We start from the raw sequence: 22,599 nt of genomic DNA, 5'->3' as shown, positions 1-22,599 counted from the left end.
ACTTTATGTAATATAAACACATTGCTTGTAGTAAAGCAGTCATATCTGTGCCTCCCAGCCTGACCTCATGTGTCCTGTTGTCATTGCACCTTCTGTACTCTATGGTATTCCTGACATAGGAGACTGGCTCCCATTATTTTATGGTATTAGCACATTGTTACTTTTCTGATTCTAATATTAGGAGAAGGAGGACACTTCCATAATATTGTATGATTTTTTCCTCAGGATCTCGCTATGGGCACGGATGCAGAGGGTGAGAAGATCAAAGATCCTATGAGGGCAATTGTACCCATTCTCCTGGATGGAAATGTCAGTACATATGATAAAATTCGCATCATTCTCCTTTACATCTTCCTTAAGAACGGTAAGTGCAATGACTGTGTTTGAATGCATGTTCTTCCCTATCTCCTTATCTGCCATATATATTGAAATGCCCACAACATTACTAGTATATCCCAAATATTTAGGGGGCCTTCAAACACGAGGCAAGCATACACAGGAAAGTCCAACTTCTCCGGGAGAACCCTTTTAGTAGTAAAAAAGGATAAATTCCTCTGGATCTCATCCCCAACAATTTGAACGTTGTGGTTTTTGTTCCTCTTATGTCCACCAGTCCACTGAAAATTTGCACAACCCGAGGTCAGTGCCTGGTGACATTCCTGGTTTGTGAACACCCGTGTCCTACACACCAGACTGTACCCAACTCTTCTTTCAGCTGCCAACAATTGTCCTTCATCAGTCCATCTAGCTTGGCACTGATGAGGTACCTCTTTTTGCTTCCCTTTCCTTGAACATAAACGTTCAGTGGTCCATAGGCTTGACAACTTGGAAACTACTCAATCCGCCCCCTTCTTCATCTTACAGTACATAAACAGAATGGTCAAATGAAGCACCTGCGCACCCTACATACACACCAGATGTTCTTATATATTTAAAAAAAAAGCTATTCAGTCGAAAGGATTGCATGAGGACTCGGGGGCATACAATGCGATTAGAGGAGAAGCGTTTTAACCTCAGGCAACGTGGGGGGTTCTTTACTGTTAGGGCTACAAGATTGTGGAATTCTCTACCACAAGAGGTGGTTTCTGCGGGAAGTATGGTGGCTTTCAAAAGACTCTTAGACTTACATCTCAAGGAGAAAAACATTCAGGGCTATGTGAGATGATTACAGCCACACACACCTACACAGGTTGAACTGGATGGACTATGGTCTTTATTCAACCTCACCTACTATGTAACTATATGTAACTAGGTATTTATTTAGTGCTGACATTTTACGCAGGGCTTTACATACTGAACTTTTACATCAGTCCCTGCCTACATACTTGGGCCAACTTTTAGACATGAGCTAGGTAACCTACCTACCAGCATGTATTTGGAGTGTGGAAGGAAACCCACTCAAGCATAGGGAGAACATGCCAACTCCATGCAGATATAGCCCTGGCTGGGATTTGAACTGATGACCCCAGTGTTGCAAGGCAGAAGCTTATGATCTAATACATAGTATTAAACTGCAGGTTGTTGGGGTAGACAAGGGTTCCTGCATAGATTGGTAGGGGGTTCCTCGAGCAATGAGCAGTGAGCGATGTCTTCCTCTTAGAACAGTTACCACTGACACTAATGAACTTTAGTAAGGAGTATTCCCTCCAATGGCCATCACTCCAGGCTGTAGATATGTGAGCTGTAGATATACCATAGTAATTATAAGCAGGGATTCCTTGAGACTGGTAAGTTTTTTCATAGGTTCCTCCATGTTCAAAGGCTGAGAAAGGCTGCTTTAAGGTCAGGGCCGTCTTTATTATTGATTGATCCCTGGGCAAGAATTTACTTGGGCCCTCCCAAATCCACTTATCAACTATTCTCAGGCAGTGCAGGCTCAAGGGGCACTTGCCTTAGGCCCCACAACAATGATTGGGCCCGGGGCAGCTTCCCCTTTTGCCCTGCCTTAAAGACGGCCCTGTTTAAGGTAACACCAGCTATACCGGGTGACGATGGGAAGGAAACCGGAAATCATTCATATACCAGACACGTGATACCAACATACTGGTCTAAATGTTTAGTTCATGTAATGAATAGTACTTTATAATCGTAATCCATGTATGGTAGTTCTTAGATTTTGGTATAAAGCATAAAAGATACACCAATATAATAAGGTCTATGCTGCATCTGATGCCTTGTCATAAATGTACCAGATCATGTATATGGCAAAATCTGACCACAGATCTTGCTTCTTCATCTCCAATGCCCTCTTGTATAGTTTGCTTAAATGTGTCTCTTTTCTCTCCCAATTAGGGATCACTGAAGAGAATTTGAATAAGCTGATTCAGCATGCACAGATCCCACCAGAAGACAGTGAGATCATCACCAACATGGGTCATTTAGGAGTTCCCATCATTACTGATGTAGGTATATTTCTAAATGGTAAGGTCAGTATGTATGTGCGTGTGTATATGTATATATGTACTGTATATACTGTATACATATATTGTGTGTGTGTATATATATATATATATATATATATACACACACACAACTCATTTTTAGAGATGCTCCTTCATAGGCTGTCTCTCTATAACCACGAAGATCACTGCAATCATCTTATTTTGTATATTGTGTGTGTGTATATATATATATATATATATATATATATATATATATATATATATATATATATATATCATACAGAATGGAGTCTGGTCATTTTCTTCAAGGAGCCCTATTTCACAATTTATATGAATAGCTCCTGTTTTTTCATGTAGAATAGATCACATCTATACATTATGACAGAATTAGTGATGAGCTAAGTTTTGGGCCAAGCCCATGGGATAGTTGGCCACCGGCCCAATCAGCTGCAGCTGTGAAATTCCCTAACTGGCACCCATGCTGGCTGATGTAATTATCCAAATATGGCTACATGGTCATATTTAGACAATGCCATTGACATCAATGATGTCACAAGGTCAATGATGTCACCATCATCCCTGTCCCTTTGTTATGCGCCACCTTCACTGATTGGACCAACGGCCTGCTATGTGACAGCTTGCTGTACCTTAGCTGATTACTATTTAGAATAGTGAAAGAAAACGTATTTATGTATGCAATGAATACTACTGTATATGTGTATGTATATATTTATTAACTTTATACATGCAGTTGGCGCTACACAAAAACATAAAATAAGAGTAAGGTGTAGTAACCAGTCAGAATTCATCCCCACTGATTTAAATAAAACCTGTTTGCTTGCTGTGGGTTGCTGCACACTGTGATTGGTCTTCACATAATAAATACATCATCTGAATTTTGAGGGCAGTTTAATTCAATTTTAATTTAATTTAATTAATTTGATCAGGATCAGGCCAGTATATTGGAAATATTTATTTTTTTCCTAAAACTGTCACTTTGTCTTTTCACAAAATAATAATTTGCTCAATCTTTAGTCCACACTTCGCCGCAGGAGCAAACCAGACCGGAAAGAGAGAATCAGCGAACAGACCTATCAGTTGTCTCGATGGACTCCGGTTGTCAAAGATATCATGGAGGTGAGTAGATACGCCTTTGCTGGATTTTTGGATTTGTACCATGAATCTTGTCTTTTAGTTGTTACTTTGGGTGTAGAAAGGGTATAAAAGGGGTACAGGGATATCATCAGGGACTGAGAGCTCAGCCTGTACAAGCTTATCGTTTAGTAAAATAATTAGTAAAAAAATAGGTCAAGGAACAAGTTAGCTATTTTCCAGGGATCTCCTAATTATGTCCTGTGGATTACAAGGGATCTGCTTCGAGATTTTATCTGGCCCGCAGCTAGGGTCAGTGGCAGACTAAGGATTCCGATTAGTTGGTCTCTGTTCCCTCCCTATCCCAACCTCCCTGCAATTTCCAGGGCAGGTTTCATGGGGATATATAAAAAAGAGGGGATTCTGATAGGGGACCCTGATGTAAGGAGGACTCTGATTGAGACACTGGTGTAAGGGGGAGCTATAATGGGTACCCTGATGTAAGGGGGGACTCTCATGGGGACCTTAATGTAAGGTATACTCTATATGGGGACACTAGTGTAATGAGGAATTAAAATAGAGACCCAAATGTAAGGGAAATTCTGATGGAGACACGTATGTAAGGGAGGCCTCCGATGGGGACTTTTTTAAGGTAGACTCTGATGAGGATACTGATAAAAGGGGGACTCCGAGTGCCCTGATGTAAAGGGGGGGGCTCTGATGGGGACCATGATGTAAAGGGGACTCTAATGGGGACCATTTTATAGGGTAGACTCTGATGGTGACACTTAAGTAAGGGGGAATCTGAGTACTCTGATGTAAGAGGGGGACTTTAAAGGGGACCCTGATTAAAGACAGGGATCTGTTGGGGACCCTGATGAAAGGCAGGGATCTGATGGGGACCCTGATGAAAGGCAAGGATCTGATGGGAATCCTGATGAAAGGCAGGGATCTGATGGGGACCCTGGTGAAAGGCAGGGATCTGATGGGGACCCTGATGAAAGGCAAGGATCTGATGGGAATCCTGATGAAAGGCAGGGATCTGATGGGGACCTTGATGAAAGGCAGGAATCTGATGGGGACCATGATAAAAAGCAGGGATCTGATGGGGACCTTGATGAAAGGCAAGAATCTGATGGGGACCCTGTGAAAAGGCGGGGATCTGATGGGGACCCTAATGAAAGGCAGGGATCTGATGGGGACCTTGATGAAAGGCAGGGATCTGATGGGGACCCTGATGAAAGGCAGGGATCTGATGGGGACCTTGATGAAAGGCAGGAATCTGATGGGGACCTTGATAAAAAGCAGGGATCTGATGGGGACCTTGAAAAAAGCAGGGATCTGATGGGGACCCTGATGAAAGGCAGGGATCTAATGGGGACCCTGGTGAAAGGCAGGGATCTGATGGGGACCCTGTGAAAAGGCGGGGATCTGATGGGGACCCTAATGAAAGGCAGGGATCTGATGGGGACCTTGATGAAAGGCAGGGATCTGATGGGGACCCTGATGAAAGGCAGGGATCTGATGGGGACCCTGATGAAAGGCAGGGATCTGATGGGGACCTTGATGAAAGGCAGGAATCTGATGGGGACCTTGATAAAAAGCAGGGATCTGATGGGGACCTTGATAAAAAGCAGGGATCTGATGGGGACCTTGATAAAAAGCAGGGATCTGATGGGGACCTTGAAAAAAGCAGGGATCTAATGGGGACCCTGGTGAAAGGCAGGGATCTGATGGGGACCCTGTGAAAAGGCGGGGATCTGATGGGGACCCTAATGAAAGGCAGGGATCTGATGGGGACCTTGATGAAAGGCAGGGATCTGATGGGGACCCTGATGAAAGGCAGGGATCTGATGGGGACCCTGATGAAAGGCAGGGATCTGATGGGGACCTTGATGAAAGGCAAGAATCTGATGGGGACCCTGATGAAAGGAAGGGATCTGATGGGGACCCTGATGAAAGGAAGGGATCTGATGGGGGCCCTGATGAAAGGAAGGGATCTGATGGGGACCCTGATGAAAGGAAGGGATCTGATGGGAACCCTGATGAAAGGCAGGGATCTGATGGGGACCATAATGTTTTACTAAAGATCCTTCTTTTTTATTCTGAATCATGTTACAAAAAAAGATTTTAATCTGTCATTTACAAAACTGATTGTTATTTTTGTTTTTGGCCCCCCAAATAGTTGTAAAATAGTGGATATGACCCTCAGACTGAAACATGTGGAGACCCCTGTTATACAGTATATGCATTGGCTTGAAGAAGCAATGTGATAGCGAAAGAGAAATATAACAGTATACTGCTTGTAGCAATATAAATTCTCTACCTAAGGAGATGACTTAAAGTGGTTGTAAACCCCTACATATACCCAGTGAAGTGATTGGCCTCAGGTGATACACAGAGATGAAACAAATCCTCCTACATAAGTTGTACATGTTTGTCTGCAGCTTGGTCTACTCAACAGCCTCCTATAGCACACATTTTACACAGCATCTCTGAGCTCCAGAAGGCGGGGGGTGAGAATCTTATGTCATAATGTCATAAACTGCACAGCATAGAGAAGGGGGCTAAATGTCACAAGAGACCTAAGTGGAGGGAATGGACACTCCCATCCCTCTACACAGTCTCATAGGAAAACATGCACAGCTGAGGCTGTCAATCACGTGCAGTGTGCTGGAGGGGAGGGGGTGTGGTAGGGCCATCTCCCGGGATTGCTTGGTGTCGGCATAGACTCTCAGAAGTGACTCATGCAGATAGCGAAGGAATGATAGAGGAAATGGAAATCACACTAGGTGCTTTGGATCAAGGCAAGTTAATGTACAATATACTGTATATAAAAAGCACTGTGTAAACTGACGACGCTATATAAGTACCTGTAATTAAAAAATATACATTATAGAAAGATATGCTTTGCTAATTTTTCATTTCCGAGGTTTGCAACCACTTTAAAGGAAGCCTATCGTGAGAGAAACATGGAGGTTGCCATTGTTTCAATCTGCTTCTGAAAAACGAGTTGCCAATAATTTGAGTCACACGCCAGAACGAAGTATGCCAATAAGGATCCTGACTTTCCTATGATTTTCCTGATTTGCGTACTTGTTCTGCATCAGTCATTGATAAAGTATTAGGGCCTATGAGTTAACATTAAACCAGGCTACTAGTATTTTCAGTAGGTCAGCAATGGAAACTCTTATACTTGAAGGGTTGGGGAGTGCTGATTGCATAGGGAGGGGTAAGATACACTATATTACCAAAAGTATTGGGATGCCCGCACATGAACTTTAATGGCATCCCAGTCTTAGTCCGTAGGGTTCAATCTTGAGTTGGCCCACCCTTTGCAGCTATAACAGCTTAAACTCTTCTGGAAAGGCTGTCCACAAGGTTCAAGAGTGTAATCTAATGGGAATTCCTATGGGAATGTTTGACCATTCTTCCAGAAGCGCATTTGTGAGGTCAGGTATTGATGTGGACAAGAAGGCCTGGCTCGCAGTTTCCACTCTAATTCATCCCAAAGGTGTTCTATCGGGTTGAGGTCAGGACAGTTTTGTGCACTGGTCCAAATCATTTGTTGGAGGGGGGATTATGGTTTGGGGTTGTATTTCAAGGGGGTTTAGCTTGCCTTTTAGTTCCAGTGAAGGGAGCTCTTAAGGTGTTAGCATACCAAGACATTTTGGATAATTTAATGCCCCCCAACTTTGCGGGAACAGTTTGGGGATGAACTTGACTGGCCTGCACAGAGTCCTAACCTCCACCCGATAAAACAGCTTTGGGATGAATTAGAGTGGAGACTATGAGCCAGGCCCTCTCTCCAACATCAGTGCCTGTTAGGGTGTCCTCATTTCAAAACTGCCATTCAGGGACACCCCCCTTCCCAGAAAAAGATGAGGGGGGAGGGGGAAATGTAGTCTTGGGGTTGAAGGGGAATTCAGTGGCACGTTGTTTGTCGGGCAAATGGCTGTGTTATCACTTAAATAATCCCGACACCATACTTGATATGGTTTTAGGACGATCAAATCACATTATTTCTATTATTACATTGTACTGTAACATGGAATATTTCAGCATTAATGAGACACTTAGTGGAGGAATGAGAACAGTAGGATCAGCAGCATTTTTAGTCTGAGGGGAGCATAGTGTTAAATGTATTAGCATATTTAAAGACACTGTCAAATTTAAAGAGGAATTCCACCCATGTTTGTGTTAATTACAAGTCAGAAGCTACAAAAAGTGTATCTGCTGACCTTTAATAAACACACGCTCACCTGTCCCACGGTCCAGTGATGCGGCCGGCCGGAGCCTTGGCTCTCTCCCTCTTCTCCCGGCGGTGCTGGAATCCCTAGTTTGGGCACCCGGCTTTGACAGCTTGCGTCTTCACAGCCGGGTGCGCACTGCGCATGTGCAAGTCGCGCTGCGCGTCCTGGGTGGATGGGAAATCTTCTGGGTCCTGTGATGTGTCCCAGAAGATTGCAGGGAGGGAGGGGGAGAGGAGAACTTTCACTTGAGCCGTCTAGTGTGGGCAACCAGCTGTGACAGCTTGCGACTTCACAGCCAGATGGGCAATGTGCATGCGCGTGTCGCGCTGCACGTCCTGAGTGGACGGGCAATCTTCTGGGACCTGTGATGTGTCCCAGAAGATTGCAGGGGGGGAGGGGGGAGAGGAGATCTTTCGCTTGCGACGCCTAGTGTGGGCAATTGGCTGTGACAGCTTACGACTTTACAGCCAGGTGGGCACTGCGCATGCTCGTCCTGAGTGGACGGGCAATCTTCTGGGACCTGTGATGTGTCCCAGAATATTGCAGGGGGAGAGGAGAACTTTTGCTTGCGCCGCCTAGTGTGGGCAATTGGCTGTGACAGCTTGCGACTTTACAGCCAGGTGGGCACTGTGCATGCGCGTCCTGAGTGGACGGGCAATCTTCTGGGACCTGTGATGTGTCCCAGAAGATTGCAGGGAGGGAAGGGGAGAGGAGAACTTCGATTGAGCCGCCTAGGCGGCCCGAGGGGAAGTGGAAGCGGGTACCTGTCAAATCTAGGTACCTGCTACCCCCCAAAAAAAATGACATGCCAAATGTGGCATGTGAGGGGGTCAGGAGGCCTTAAAGCGGAAGTTCAATTTTTGGGTGAAACTCCACTTTAAGCCAAACTCCATCTCACACTTTATAAGCAGTTACATCTAACTGTTTTTTTCCGTTTTGGGATAAAGGTTTTCCATGAATAGAAGCTGATGCTTTTAATCCTCCCTGCTAGTGTTAAACAGTTTGTCTCATCCATGTAAACTGATACATTCTGCTGGAGAGCTTGTGCTGTTGAAAAACAACAGGCTAGATCACAGGATGAAAATAGAAGAGAGAAAGCTTAAAAAAGAAAACGAATGCATCCATCACATCAAAGAATTGGTAGGCTGCAATATAATAAATGTTTGCTTTTGGGTTTAATACCTCTTTAAGAGAAGTATTCTTGAAGTGAGAGAAGTTAGGGAGTATTTTGTTTTCTTTTATCTTCAGTGTGTCCTTAGTTGATCATTCTCCTGGATCTGTCCAGGATCTGTCCTTTTCATTGAGTGGATCTCTAAATTCCCTATTTCTCTTTGATCTAGGATACCATTGAGGACAAGCTGGACACAAAACACTACCCATACATCTCCACACGCTCCTCTGCTTCTTTTAGTACAACGGCTGTGAGGTTGGTATGCCAATTGCCCTGTATATGAAAAATTGAGCTTAAGTAGGTGGAACAATTAATAAGTGCAAAAATTCCAAAAACATAAAGATAATTCGAGCATATGGTAGCAGTCCTGTGACAGGATCATCCAGAGCCCATGGTAGGTATGAAGAACTGCACTCAACTTTCCGGCTGCTAATGCTCTGGCTGCCCATTGTTGGCATTGTTGGCATAAAGCGTGCACTGTGCATACATGGCCAATCAGTTGCTTTCTAGCACGTAGAAGGTAGCTACACATGCAAGGTGTGTTTTTCAGGGGCTGATAGAATGGGGAGTGGGCATGTTGGTGTGACAGCAGTACATGTTAGAGTAGACATAAAGCTGTGACCCACTGGTTGCCAGCCACTCATCTGGAGCGTGCAGTGGGGGGGGGGGGGTGCCACTGAGATGTGTAGTCTGATAGCCCTGGGCGCCGAGGACTAAAAGAGTTTTGAAAGGCATCACTGAGGCAGCCCCCTTCTCCACCAATTCTCTTGACCAACAGGAGCTTTAAAGCAATGTTTTCCACGGGACTGTAACCTACCAGAGTCGGGAGAGGCATTACATAAACTCCTCTTTAATGTGTCCTCAGGAGATTTGATAGTCGGCTCCCTTTGTGGGGACAGGATGAGTTCCGAGACTTTCCCCTTGTAATGGTGGTCAAGGAGGTTTGGCAACCAATAGTGATCCTTCTCCTTGATACCACGTATTCTCGGGTCCTTTTGCAGGCTTTGAAAAATGAGGGAGCCCATGCACTGCAAGTTTGCGGAGGCATGAGAACCAGACTCCTCTGGGTCATTGAGGATTACAGTATCTGGAATTGCCTCCTCCTAGTCGGTACTACTCCCAAGGGTTCTGGGGAGGGAAAAACATTTGTTAAGGGTTGACGTATGTCTTGTTCTGTTCAATGCCTCCAAAGCTGCCAGAATCCTCCTCCTTCTCCTCCCTCTCCTCTTGTGTGTTCTGTGGCAAAGGAATAATGGTGTCTGCATAAAGCGGGCCTTCAGAGGAAAAGAAATCCTCCTCTTTCTCCCCCAGCTCTGCCTCGAGTGCCTGTCCATTAGGGCTGTGCATCTTCACTGGTTTCACGATACGATTCGATTACTATTATCATGTGAACGATTATAGATGCATCATGATTACTGCCCACAGCCCCCATTTACATAACACAGCCCCCCATTAACATTAGACAGCCCCCCAGTTGACATAACACAGCCCCCCATTGACAAAACACAACCCCAATTGACATAAAACAGCCCCCACATTGACATAACACAGCCAATTTACATTATATAGCAGCCCCCCCCCCCCCCTGCACTTCACAGGAAAGCCCTGCCGGCTGCCAGTGCACTCAAAAGTTAAAACAAATTAGTGTCAGTGACTCAGTTTCAGGGACCTTTCCTAGTAAGGGTTAATGTAAACTCATACTTCTCATTTGGAGCTTGGAACCTGTACATTAGAGTTGTGCGAGCGGTTTGGCCCGAGCATGAGTTTGAGTCGAACATTGGATGTTCACTTATTCGACAAACACCCGAATTATCGGAGCATTCAAACATTTGTTCGGCCCGCTGAATGACTACAATGCACTGCGCCGCTGCACAGTGCATTGGAAGCCCTAAATTGGCTGAAGCAATAAAAGCTTTGCCCAGTCAGGGCACAGAGCACTGTCAGAGTCATGATTGGAGAAAGTAATAATGACTCTATCCAATCATGGCTCATTGCTCTTAGTCTCGCCCCACACTATAAAAATATTTTCCCCAGAGCGGCTATTTGCAGTGTGATATTGGCATGGAGAGAGATAGAACAGGGCTCTGTTTAGTGCTGCTAGCGAGTTAGTGTGCTATAATGTGCTATTGTGCTTCTATCGTCAGTGAAGATTATCAGTTAAGTGTGAATCTAGTGATAGCTCAGTAAGAGTGTAGTGACCATTCATTTTTACTTTAGTGTCTGTTTTGTGAGTGTAGCGTTAACATTCATTTTTACTTTGATGTCAGTTTTGTGAGTGTGGTGTGACCAATTATTTTTACTTTAGTGTCAATGTTGTGAGTGTAGTGTGACCATTCTTTTTTACTTTAGTGTCAGTTTAATTTATCAGGGCAGGTTTCCTGCAGTACATATCAGTGCATTACTGCACGTTTAACGCAGTATATATCCGTGCGCTACTGTACGTTTGACGCAGTATATATCCGTGTGTTACTGCACGCTTAATGCAGTACATATCAGTGTGTTACTGCACGTTTAACGCAGTATAAATCAGTGTGCGTTACTGCACGTTTAATGCAGTATATATCAGTGCATTACTGCATGTTTAACGCAGTATATATCAGTGCTTTTCTGCACATTTAACGCAGTATAAATCAGTGCATTACTTCACGTATAATGCAGTATATATCCATTCGTTACTGTAAGTTTAATGCAGTATATATCAGTGCATTACTGTACGTTTAATGCAGTATATATCCATGCGTTACTGCACGTTTAACGCAGTATATATCAGCGGGTTACAGTATGTTTAACACAGTATATATCCGTGTGTTACAGCACGTTTAATGTAGTATATATCAGGGAGTTACTGTACGTTTAACCCGCTATATATCCGAGCGTTACTGCACATTTAACACAGAATATTTGAATGTGTTACTAAACGTTTAATGCAGTATATATTAGTGCATTACTGCACTTTAACGCAGTACATTTGAGTGTGTTACTGTACATTTAATGCAGTATATATTAGTGCATTACTGTATGTATAAACGTGCAGTAATGCACTGATATATACTCTATTAAACTTACAGTAATGAACAGATATATACTGCATTACACGTGAAGTAATGCACTGATTTATACTGCGTTAAATGTGCAGAAAAGCACTGATATATACTGCGTTAAACATGCAGTAATGCACTGATATATACTGCATTAAACGTGCAGTAACGCACACTGATTTATACTGCGTTAAACGTGCAGTAACACACTGATATGTACTGCATTAAACGTGCAGTAACACGCGGATATATACTGGGTCAAACGTACAGTAGCGCATGGATATATACTGCGTTAAACGTGCAGTAATGCACTGATATGTACTGCAGGAAACCTGCCCAGACAAATTAAACTGACACTAAAGTAAAAAAGAATGGTCACACTACACTCACAAAACAGACACTAAAGTAAAAATGAATGGTCACTACACTCTTACTGAGCTATCACTAGATTCACACTTAACTGATAATTTTCACTGACAATAGAAGCACAATAGCACATTATAGCACACTTTTGCATCAATTTGACATTAATATGCAACTTTATTTGCTTTTCCAAAGGACGGAATTACCAGTTTACTAACGATAACAATTTTGGATTGACTGAATAAATGGTATTATAGTGAGACCATATGTTTCACTGAGATACCAGGAAAAAAAAATCATCACAGAATCTTAGTATTTGGCTATATTATAACTATTTGTATCATTCAGTATTTAGTGTCAATGTTATAGTCAGTGGCTTTGAACATGTAAAAAATTATACTTGCCCTGCTTTCCAAATTAGTATACTGAATTGGGATGCTCCCTAGCCAGACTGTAGGCCAACCTATGTTTTTAGTTACATAGTAGTTAAGGTTGAATAAAGACAATAGTTCATCCAGTTCAACCTGTGTCGGCGTGCGTGGACGTATTAATTTCTCATGTCCCTGAATGTTTTTATCCTTGAGATGTACATCCAAGAGTATTTTAAAAATAGCCATACTCCCTGCAGTAACTACCATTTGTGGTAGAGAATTCCACAGTCTTGTAGTACTGTAAAGAACCCCCTGCGTAGTCTGAGGTTAAATCGCTTCTCCTCTAATCGCATTGTATGTCCTCGTGTCATCATACATTCTTTGCGACTGAATAGTTTTTTTTTCTATGTTGATATCACCATTGAGGTATTTATAAATTGCTATCATGTCCCCTCTCAGGTGTCTCTTCTCTAGAGAGAATAAATCAAGCGCTTGTAAGCGCTCTTCATAATTAAGGTCCTCCAATCCCCTAATCAGTTTAGTTGCCCTTCTCTGGACTCTTTCCAGCTCCAACACATCCCTTCTTAGGACTGGCGACCAAAACTGGACAGAATACTCCAGATTCGGTGGGACCAGAGTTTTATAAAGTGGCAGGAATATAGCTTTGTCTCTGGAAAGCATCCTCTTCCTTATGCATGCTAATATTCTGCCGGCTTTGGCAGCTGCAGCTTGACATTGCAAGCTATTGTTAAGTCTATCTTCTACTAAGACTCCCAGATCTTTCTCCATTTTTGATTCCCCCAGAGGTTCCCCCCTAAGGTGTATTGTGCTTTTATGTTTTTTGTCCCCAAATGCAAAACCTTACACTTCTCCACATTAAACCTCATTTGCCATGTAGTTGCCCACTCTGTGATTTTTTTCAGGACGCTCTGTAGAATTCCTGCCTCACTATGTGAGGTTATTGACCTGCTCAATTTAGTGTCATCTGCAAAAACTGATATTGAGCTACTGATCCCGTCCTCAATGCTATTTATAAATAAATTGCACAAGATTGGTTCCAGGACTGAGACTTGGGGGACCCCACTTTCCACCCAAGTCCAGTCTGAGTATACATTATTTATTGCCACCCTTTGGACACGCCCCTTTAACCAGTTTTGTATCCAAGAGCAGACCTTGTGGTCGATGCCTGCAGACCTTATTTTATATATTAAGCGTTTGTGGGGGACTGTATCAAACGCCTTAGCAAAGTCCAGGTACACCACATCCACAGGTCTCCCCCTATCTAGCTCACAGCTCACCTCCTCTTAAAATGTTAATAGATTGGTTTCACAAGAATGCCCTTTTGTAAATCCGTGCTGATTACTGTTTAACAAAACTTGATAGCCCTTGCGCCATTACCTGAAACTGTCATTGTCAACCCAAGTTCCTTTGAACCCTAGAAGTTCCTAGTGGTTCCTTGATCGGTGGCGGATTGTCCCTGAATCTGGTGATAGCAAGGGTTTCTTTGGGATAAAAAGGTTGCATATGGCTGACCTAGACACTAAAATTAGGTTACATTACATAGTTGCATAGTTATTAAGGTTGAAAAGTCTATTTAGTTTAACCAATAACGAAAAATAAATAGAAAAACTAGAAATTCAGAATTCTACACCTACAGCTGATCCAGAGGAAAGCAAAATAAATCAGAAAGAAGCCAGTGGTTCCACCAGGAAGATTCTTGCTGCTATATACCAGTCAATGTTAAAAATATACTCTTCTTTTTAATGGATTATTTGAACATCATAACTTGTTGAACATTCTATCCTCAGTGCCCGCTATGGACACTGGCACAAGAACAAGGCTCCAGGAGAGTACCGGGCTGGTCCACGTCTGATCATCTTCATTCTTGGCGGAGTGGCTTTCAGTGAGATGCGATGTGCATATGAGGTATCTCAGGCCAGTGGCAAATGGGAAGTCCTTATAGGTGAGTGACGTAAGCATAGATCACCCAACATGCACAGGGCTGTTTACTGGGATCTGCTTTTGGGATGTGGACAGAAACACTTTAATCTGTGCGTATGTAGCTGCGTATGTGCGTCCATCATAACTTACATGTCTGTCTCTTTCATTATGTATATTTGTCTATTTTTGAGTGCGTTTCACGTGTGTTTGTGATTGCCCATAGTTTGTGTTTAGCTGTGTCTCCTCCATTTCAGATTGTCCCTATCTATGTGCTTTTTTATTTCAGTATATGACTGATATTGTGTGATTGTGAGTTTACATTTATTTTTATATGTTTAACCCATTCCTGGCCTCCCATAGGACATCATCTGCTTTCCTGGAGAGGATGCTCCTGGCATGCAGTGTGATGGGGCTGTGGTTAAGATTTGGAGCAAGGACAGTTTGGGCTCAGCCCAAGGACAGTTTAGAGCATGGGTGTCCAACCTTGTGGCTTTTCTGGGCCACATTGAGTGTAGAGAAATGTTCTCAGGCCGCATATAAAATATATACTATAGTTAAGGTATATAAGTAATAAAACGCCGCCGAACCCTTCCCGCGCTGCTGCACCCCCCCCCCCCCAGCACTAATTTAACACAACTAGTGGATGCTACCATCCGAGGCAGCCTCTGCCTACAGTTAGTTGGAAGCCGCTGTGGCCGTACCCCCGATTCGACTTCCTTCCTCCCCAGCAAAAAAAAAAATTGTCAGGGGGCAGTGGGCCGCATTGTCTGCGTTTCCGGGCCGCATGCCGCAGGTTGGACATGCCTGGTTTAGAGCTTGCCAGGTTCAGTTTATCATAATTACATTGTCTTTTGCCTATTTTAATAAGCTTGTACAGTTAATGCAGTCCAGTGCTCTTTAGGCTACATCTCGGCAGGTGCTTGGTGCAGCACCCATGTTATTTCAGGCAGTTTTTGGGTGACACTGCAATCATTTTACCAGGATAGGATCCCCCAGGACAAATAAGGAAAGTCAATGCCTACAGTTATGGTGTTGGATGTAACTTGTGAGTGGATGCGATGCTATGCTGACAATGTATACTGAATTGTTTGGCATAGTATACCCAGCTATTGGGGGATGTTTGGCAGGCATGCTAAGTTCCCCCTTTTTACGTACGTGTGTGCCTAAAGTCAACCTGGCAGGTTGGTTTTCTTTACATTCTTGTTACTTCTTCAAGTTGATGACTTGACCACTATCAGTCACCATCTTCATTTACCAGCTGCCACGATTGGTTTTCTGTAAAGAAAGTTAAAATATAATGAAAAGCTTATTTCTAGCAGAACGCTGGTCATTTAAAGACCCAAGAATACTAGTCAAACATAGAATGACTCTTGGTTGGTGGGTACCAAGTTCACAATGATATGAAAGTAGGAAAATAAAAGCAGATGTCACATCCATTGGAATCCATCAACTTTATATGCTATCAATTTTGATAGTTTTTTTTCTTTACAATAGAGGAGCTATGTGCTCTTTGTGCTGTATTACCTAGGCATATATAACATTGAAAAAGGTCTCATCATTGAAGAAGGTGCCTAGTGGTTAGCACTTCTGCCTTAAAACAATAGGGTCTTTGGTTTGAAATCTGACCAGGACACTTTCTGCATAGAGTTTGTATGTCCGGCTTGCGTGCGTTTCCAAAGAGGACTCTGGTTTCCTTCCACACTGCTAGTAGGTTAATTGGCTTGATTGAGTGCACCCAAGATGGCTGCATCACGATCTAAATGCTTTGAGTCTCCTGGAAGAAAAGCACTATAGAAGTATAATTTAAATTAATTTGCCTTACCTGCCTCCATGCTTCTATTCTCTACTAAGCCCAAGGTTGTCAATAGTACTGCAACTCCGCAAATCCAAATCCAGCTGTCATTTTTTAACATCTGGTGGAAGGATGACCAGTGGAACATGGATGATGTAGGCAATACCAACTCTTTCCATTGTAGCCTTATAGAGAAGTATGTCTGTATCTGTAGAATGGGTGTCTGTTTCGTGTTACTGCATATTAATGTGTGTTCACCCTGGAACGGTCTTTATGCCTGTCTCATTGAAGTCTGTGTGTTTTATTTAACAAGGCAGTCAGTAGAGTGCTATAACCCAATGCAACCATGGGGTTATAAATGCCATGACGACCATAAACTGTTGCTGTGTGTTGCAGCAGTTTGAACAGCAGCTGTACTATATGCACTGCCTTGTAAAATAAATCTGCGTCTGTTTATGGTGATTTTAATCTTAAAACGTCTGTCTGTTATCGCTAATGTTGCTCTTTAAGACGAACATTTTTCGTATGGTGAAAAAAATGTGGCTTCGTTTCCTCTATTCCAAAGCAAAAAAGTATTACAAAATTGTTAAAAAATTAATTTTTTTAAATAAAAGCTATTAATATGTTAAATTATCATTGGCTGTGCCAGCCATCTACCCACCAGGGAAGTTTCAATTTGATGGAACTTTGACATTGGATGTAGAAGTCCAATCCAATGTAATGATAAATAATTATATTTGTGGAGAATCTGAGTTTTGTGCAGTTTTCTCACCTCTAGAGAAGTGTACGTCTAATGTCTTTCTCTGTCTTTCTTGTTAAGAGTTTTGTCTTTCACTGTCTCTTGTCAGTCTGTCTGTCTTTACTATGCTTCCCCTTTCTTCACTGCTGAACTATACCCCATCCAATGAATTCCCCATACATGTGTGTCATGCAGTAAGCCATCTCTGTCTATTATGTTGGTGCTCCTCTGTTTCCTTTTTTCTCATTGTGATCTCTACTCAGCTTTATGTCCTCCTTCTGCCATTCCTTATTTCTTAGAGCCCTGGGATGCCATTCACAAAAATGTGCTAAGTTTGGATTTATAATGTATTTTTTGCATTTTGAATACAAAGAAACTACACTGTTTGAAACTTTAAGCTGCATATTTGTTTGGGGACCTTTCATAAATACCTTGACTGTTATTGCAGCGTGGCCCTATTCACTTGAATGGGTCGCGTTCAGCAAGCAGCAGTTCCTGCCGAATGTGAAAGAGGGTGTCTTTCCTGCCCTGGCCACTAAGCACAGCCTCGCAGCCTTGGTATGTGTACACCCCCACCCCCTTTCCAACTTAAGGAGGAGCAGTTAACGGGTTGTAAACACGTGGCTCAACCACATGGTTATGCTACCCCCTAGTGTAAACAAGCCTGAAAAATTAATTTGGTTTTTGTTTTGGAAATTTAATTTATTCCAAAATTGATTGTTAAAAGTGAACAAAATTTTTATATTTTTTATCAAAATTCAAGTCTCTGATGTCAAATGTACTGAGGATGTTCATACGAAAATTTATCAGTTTGGCCAACTTTAGAGAGTTTGTGGACTTGAACTTTGTTTCTAGACATTGTTTCAACTAGTAATGCAGAAGGATCGCTATAAGAGCTTAAAAAGGCTCTTATAGTGATCTTATTTTTAGTTCTTAGTTTTTAGTTCTTATTTTTAAGAACTAAAAAATTCATCTGAAGGAAGCCAGCATTGGCAGTGCAGGCATTTCGGTCAAGAATGGTTTACCCTAAAGGGAATCCGTAGTGTTTTTCTTTTGTATTGCCCATCCATTTTTTAAACACAGCATTGTGTATTATAAAAATAATACATTTTAACTTTGAGGACAGTAGGTGTTTTTGACAGTATTAGCAGTATTGTTTTTTTTTTCTATTCCATAATGTCGATTAAAGCCATGGATTGGCTTTACAAATTTATTATAGTCATATTTTTACTTTTATGGCACATTTATGTGAATGTATAAGATTCTTTCTTCCTTCTTCAACCTCTGCTTAGCTTCCATTCTCTGACACAATGCATCATTTCTTGTCTCACCCTCCCTCTGCTTCGTTCTTCTCTCTCTTAAACTTCCATGAACCTTAACCTCCATTGTGTTCATTCTATTGATTTAGCCACCCCAGTGTTTCCTCTGTTTCTCTCAGCCCTCCTGTGCTTCCTCTTTTTCTCTCAGCCTCTCTGTGCTCCCCTTTCCTATCTCAGCCTTTGCTTCTTCTAGCTCTGCCTCAAAGGTATCCTCCTTCTGTAGTAACAGTGCTTCCTCCTTCTGTCTCAGCCACCTCTTTGTTCTTCCTTCAACCTCAGTCTCCCCTATGCTTCAACTTTCTGTCTCAACCTCTCCAGTCCTTCCTTCTTTTGTCCCAACCTCCCATATGCTTGATCCTTCTATCTCAGCCACCTCTCTTCTTTCTCCCTTTGTTTCAGCCACCTCTGGGCCTCCTCCTTCTGTCTCAGGCTCCCTTGTGTCTCCTCTTTCTGTCTGAGGCTTCCTTCTTCCAGTTTTGCCCCCTTTATCTGCTCCTTCTGCCATACCGGTGCTTCCTTCTTTTATCTCAGTCTCCCCTGTGCTTCCTATTTATGTTTTAACCTTACAGTACCTGTGATTTTTCCTTCTGCCCCAGTCTTTCATTTTCTTTTTTGTTCTGCCTTATCCTCCCCTGTGCTTCTTCCTTTTGTCTGAGAATCATCTGTACTGTTCTATTGTCTCAGTCCTCTTTGTCCTTCTATTTTTATCTCAGCTTCCCCTGTCCTTCCTTTTTCTATCTAAGCTCCCCTTGTCCTTCCTTCTTCTGACTTCGCTTCTCCTGTCCTTCATTCTTCCGTCTCATCTTCCCCTGTCCTTTTTTTTCTGTTTTCATTGTCCTTGCTTCTTTAATTTCAGTTTCCCGTGTGTGTGTCTATCTCAGCTTCCCATCTGTTTCCTTCTTCTATCTCGGCTTCCCTTGTCCTTCCTTCTTCTGTCTCAGCTTCCCCTGTCTGTCCTTCCTTCTTCTGTCTCAGCTTCCCCTGTCTGTCCTTCCTTCTTCTGTCTCAGCTACCCTGTCCTTCCCTTTTTTAACTCCGCTTCCACTGTCCTTATTTCTTTTATTTTACTTCCTATGTGTTTCCTTCTACTTTTTCAGCTTCCCATGTTTCCTCTTTTAACCTCACTTGTGCTATCTGCCTCAGCCTCACCTCACCCCCTTTTTTTTGCCCCAGCCTCCCACATTCTATGTGTGTCTAAGCATCTTCCCTTGTGCTTTTCCATTCTGTCTGAGCCTCCTGTGCTTTCATCTTCTATCTCAAACTCCCTTGTGCTTCCTCCTTCTATCTTAGCCTCCCAATGACCTTCTCCTGTAAACATCCTCCTACTTGCTCCTATCCTATCTTGGCTTTGCTTTTCCTAATAACTCAGAATCACCAAAGCATCTCTGCTGGCTCTGCCTCCTTAGAGTTTTTCTCCTTGTCGTTTTTATCCTTCTGCTATTCACCCCTCACCCTGTTTTTACCTATTTTGCCTCATATTGGTCTATGAGAAAGGCCTATTTTGCTGTTTTGTTTTCAGCATTGGTTATGCTTATTACCTTTCTTATCTATGCCGCCATGCATTTTTCATTTATTTGCTGCTTCCTTGGTTTTTTTATTTTGTGTTTCTATACCATGCCTCTCTTCCGCATGCCTATTCTTTGCATTAGTCCTTTAACAATCCCTTCTCTTTATCCCTATACTGCTCCTACCTGTCCGTCTTAGGCCTTTGTCAGCCCCCCTTTCTTCTCTCACAGGTTCCACTCACATATTAACACCCATCAAATTTCTTGGAGACCTCAGACACCCAGACTTCCGAGACAGCAGTCGGGTGTCATTCGAGGACCCGTCTCCCATCATGGAGTGAGGTCTAACGAGCTGGGACTAAAAAAAAGTAAAGAGAGACTTTAATACCCCCAAATCCCCCACCCTTTGTGGATATCTCTGCCCCACTCACCCTCAGCTCGGACGTCACTGATTCATTCCTCTCGTTTTTACTATAGGAAAATGCTTGCTGGTTTTTATTTCTGTTGTAGATGTCATTCTAGGAAGAATTGAAAATGTGTCCTGTTGCCTCCAGCTGATCATGTCACCCCATGATCAATATATGACCCAACTTTCTTTTCTCTTATTATATTATGACCCTGTGTAATGCTTTCTTCATTGTTACATCCCTTACCCAAACTTATCTCAGTGTTCCTTTGTTGCTTTCATTTCTCATCCCATATCCTCCATAATTGTTCCTTTTCTCCACACTCCTTATGGACATTGAATCATCAACATTCAAATTCTTATATACTATCTAGATGAACAAAATCCTGAGCAAGAGAACTTTGTATGTTACCAGTGCTGACCTCTCCTTCTGAAGATGCTGGTTAGATGGTTGTCGTGGTAGACCCTCTCTCAGGATCACCAGGTCAAATGCTGAGAGTTTATGTCATCATACAAATTCAAAAGGATAAGCCGACATGTTTTGGAGGTTGTAAAGAGACACTCCATTAGGGCTTAAAATTGCTGGTAGGAGTCTGTATTGTATCGCCTTGAATGGAATAAATAGTTAATACTAACATTTAAAATTTACAATTGGTAACCCATTCAAGCCCGAGACCAACCAGACCTTTACCAGCAATTTTAAGACCTGATGAAGGGGACAATTAAGAAGTCCTACAACATGTTGGATTGTTCTTTTAAACTTTATGATGAATTAAACTTCATAATTTTTTTGACATTTGGTTTGACACTCCATCTTAGAGAATCAATGTGACAGCCCAGCATTCAGCATTTTATGAAGGAACTCATCAATAGCAATCAACATATTTCTCTTTGCACTGGTTTCTTTAAATACTCAGTATATGAACAATTGACCATAGACTTTGCATGGGTGTTAAGATGCAATCTGAGTACTAAATGATGTCTCAGCCACACGAAAGGCAGATGGACATACATGCTCACATGTTATGTATACTCAGCACACACTCCAGACATTATTTGCACCCATATCAGTCTAGATATAATCTACTCAACTCCAAAGACATTGCCTTGATATTTACTGACAAGGATAATCCTCTGATGTCTAAAGGTACATTACAGTTATTCCAGTCATCGTTGGCAATCATGCCAACAGCATCACAATTTAGTGAAGACCATCTTGTGTTTGATTAGTATAACATTCTAACATTATAAATTGGTCAAACAGAGCTGTTATAGAACCTAAGCATGATTTGCCTAATGTTCTGATGGTATAATTACAAATTGTGCAGTTGATGCAAGTGGATATTTTCCCCCAATCTTTACATCCACAAGAATGATTGTATTTTGCTTGTAGACAGTAGAAATATTTTAAGTGAACATTTCCAACCTAATGCCTCGTACACACGCAACGATTATCGGCCGACCGATCGTCTGACTTTTGTCCAGAGTGGTGTTTTGTTGGTTGGAATGTGCCTAGACTGCACACAAATTTTCTCGGCCAACAAAAATCTACTTCTGAAGTGATGTCATGTGCTGGTTTACTTTCCGTGTGTTTTTTCTTCTCTGAGCATGCCCAGTCTTGCTCATCAGATTTTTGTCTGCTGAAATCTGTACTGACTGACAGAAAATCGGCCGTTGTGTTGACGGCCAACAAAAATTTTATAGCATGCACACCAGATTTTTTTCGGCCGAAAAGTCGGAGTCGGTTGTCGGAAGCATCATACTAACAAGCCGAAAAACGGCCGATCGGACGTTGGCCGAAAATTCCCGGCCAATAATCGATGCGTGTGTACGGGGCATAACCAATACACTTTTACCAAGATTGCATTTTTAAGGATACACCAATGTCACAGCTGTTCTGGTGCCTTGGTTGACAAATTTATATCTACAATAACCTCCTAAAACAGTCTAAATTATGCAACCTTGCAGCTTCTATATTGATGATTCCAACTATCTTAGGCAGAAGATCATGCTGGCAAAGTGAAGTATGTTGTAAACATTTTGTTCATATAAAAATGCTCCCAAACATTTATCTTTAATGATGATTCTCACTCTCAAGAACAAATAACTGTTGATTATTGTCAGCAACCATACAGGAGTGCTACACACTCATGTAGAGCTCTAAGGGTCCAAGTCACTCATTGACATCTCTTCATCAGAGCATGGTG

The 22,599-nt window shown here is 42.4% G+C and overlaps 1 protein-coding gene across 2 annotated transcripts in view; it reads left to right on the top strand.

The window, feature by feature from the left end:
• LOC309560308 (syntaxin-binding protein 1) overlaps window positions 1-22,599 on the top strand; it is a 101,795-nt gene that overhangs the window by 69,467 nt on the left and 9,729 nt on the right. The window contains exons 14-19 of one of the 2 annotated variants that reach the window (XM_082263923.1): window positions 226-364; window positions 2,293-2,402; window positions 3,438-3,539; window positions 9,088-9,173; window positions 14,499-14,653; window positions 20,218-20,354. In XM_082263923.1, the coding sequence (XP_082120049.1) occupies window positions 226-364; window positions 2,293-2,402; window positions 3,438-3,539; window positions 9,088-9,173; window positions 14,499-14,653; window positions 20,218-20,327 (702 nt within the window). In that variant the 3' untranslated portion in view covers window positions 20,328-20,354. The remainder of the gene's footprint in view (window positions 1-225; window positions 365-2,292; window positions 2,403-3,437; window positions 3,540-9,087; window positions 9,174-14,498; window positions 14,654-20,217; window positions 20,355-22,599) is intronic. The other variant, XM_082263924.1, reaches the window with a different exon arrangement.

The sequence above is a fragment of the Pelophylax lessonae genome (genome assembly GCF_965119305.1).
Source record: "Pelophylax lessonae genome assembly, chromosome: 7".
NCBI classification, from domain to species: Eukaryota; Metazoa; Chordata; class Amphibia; order Anura; family Ranidae; genus Pelophylax; species Pelophylax lessonae.
Note: the sequence above shows the minus strand (reverse complement) of the source record. Positions and strands in the feature narration are given on the sequence as shown.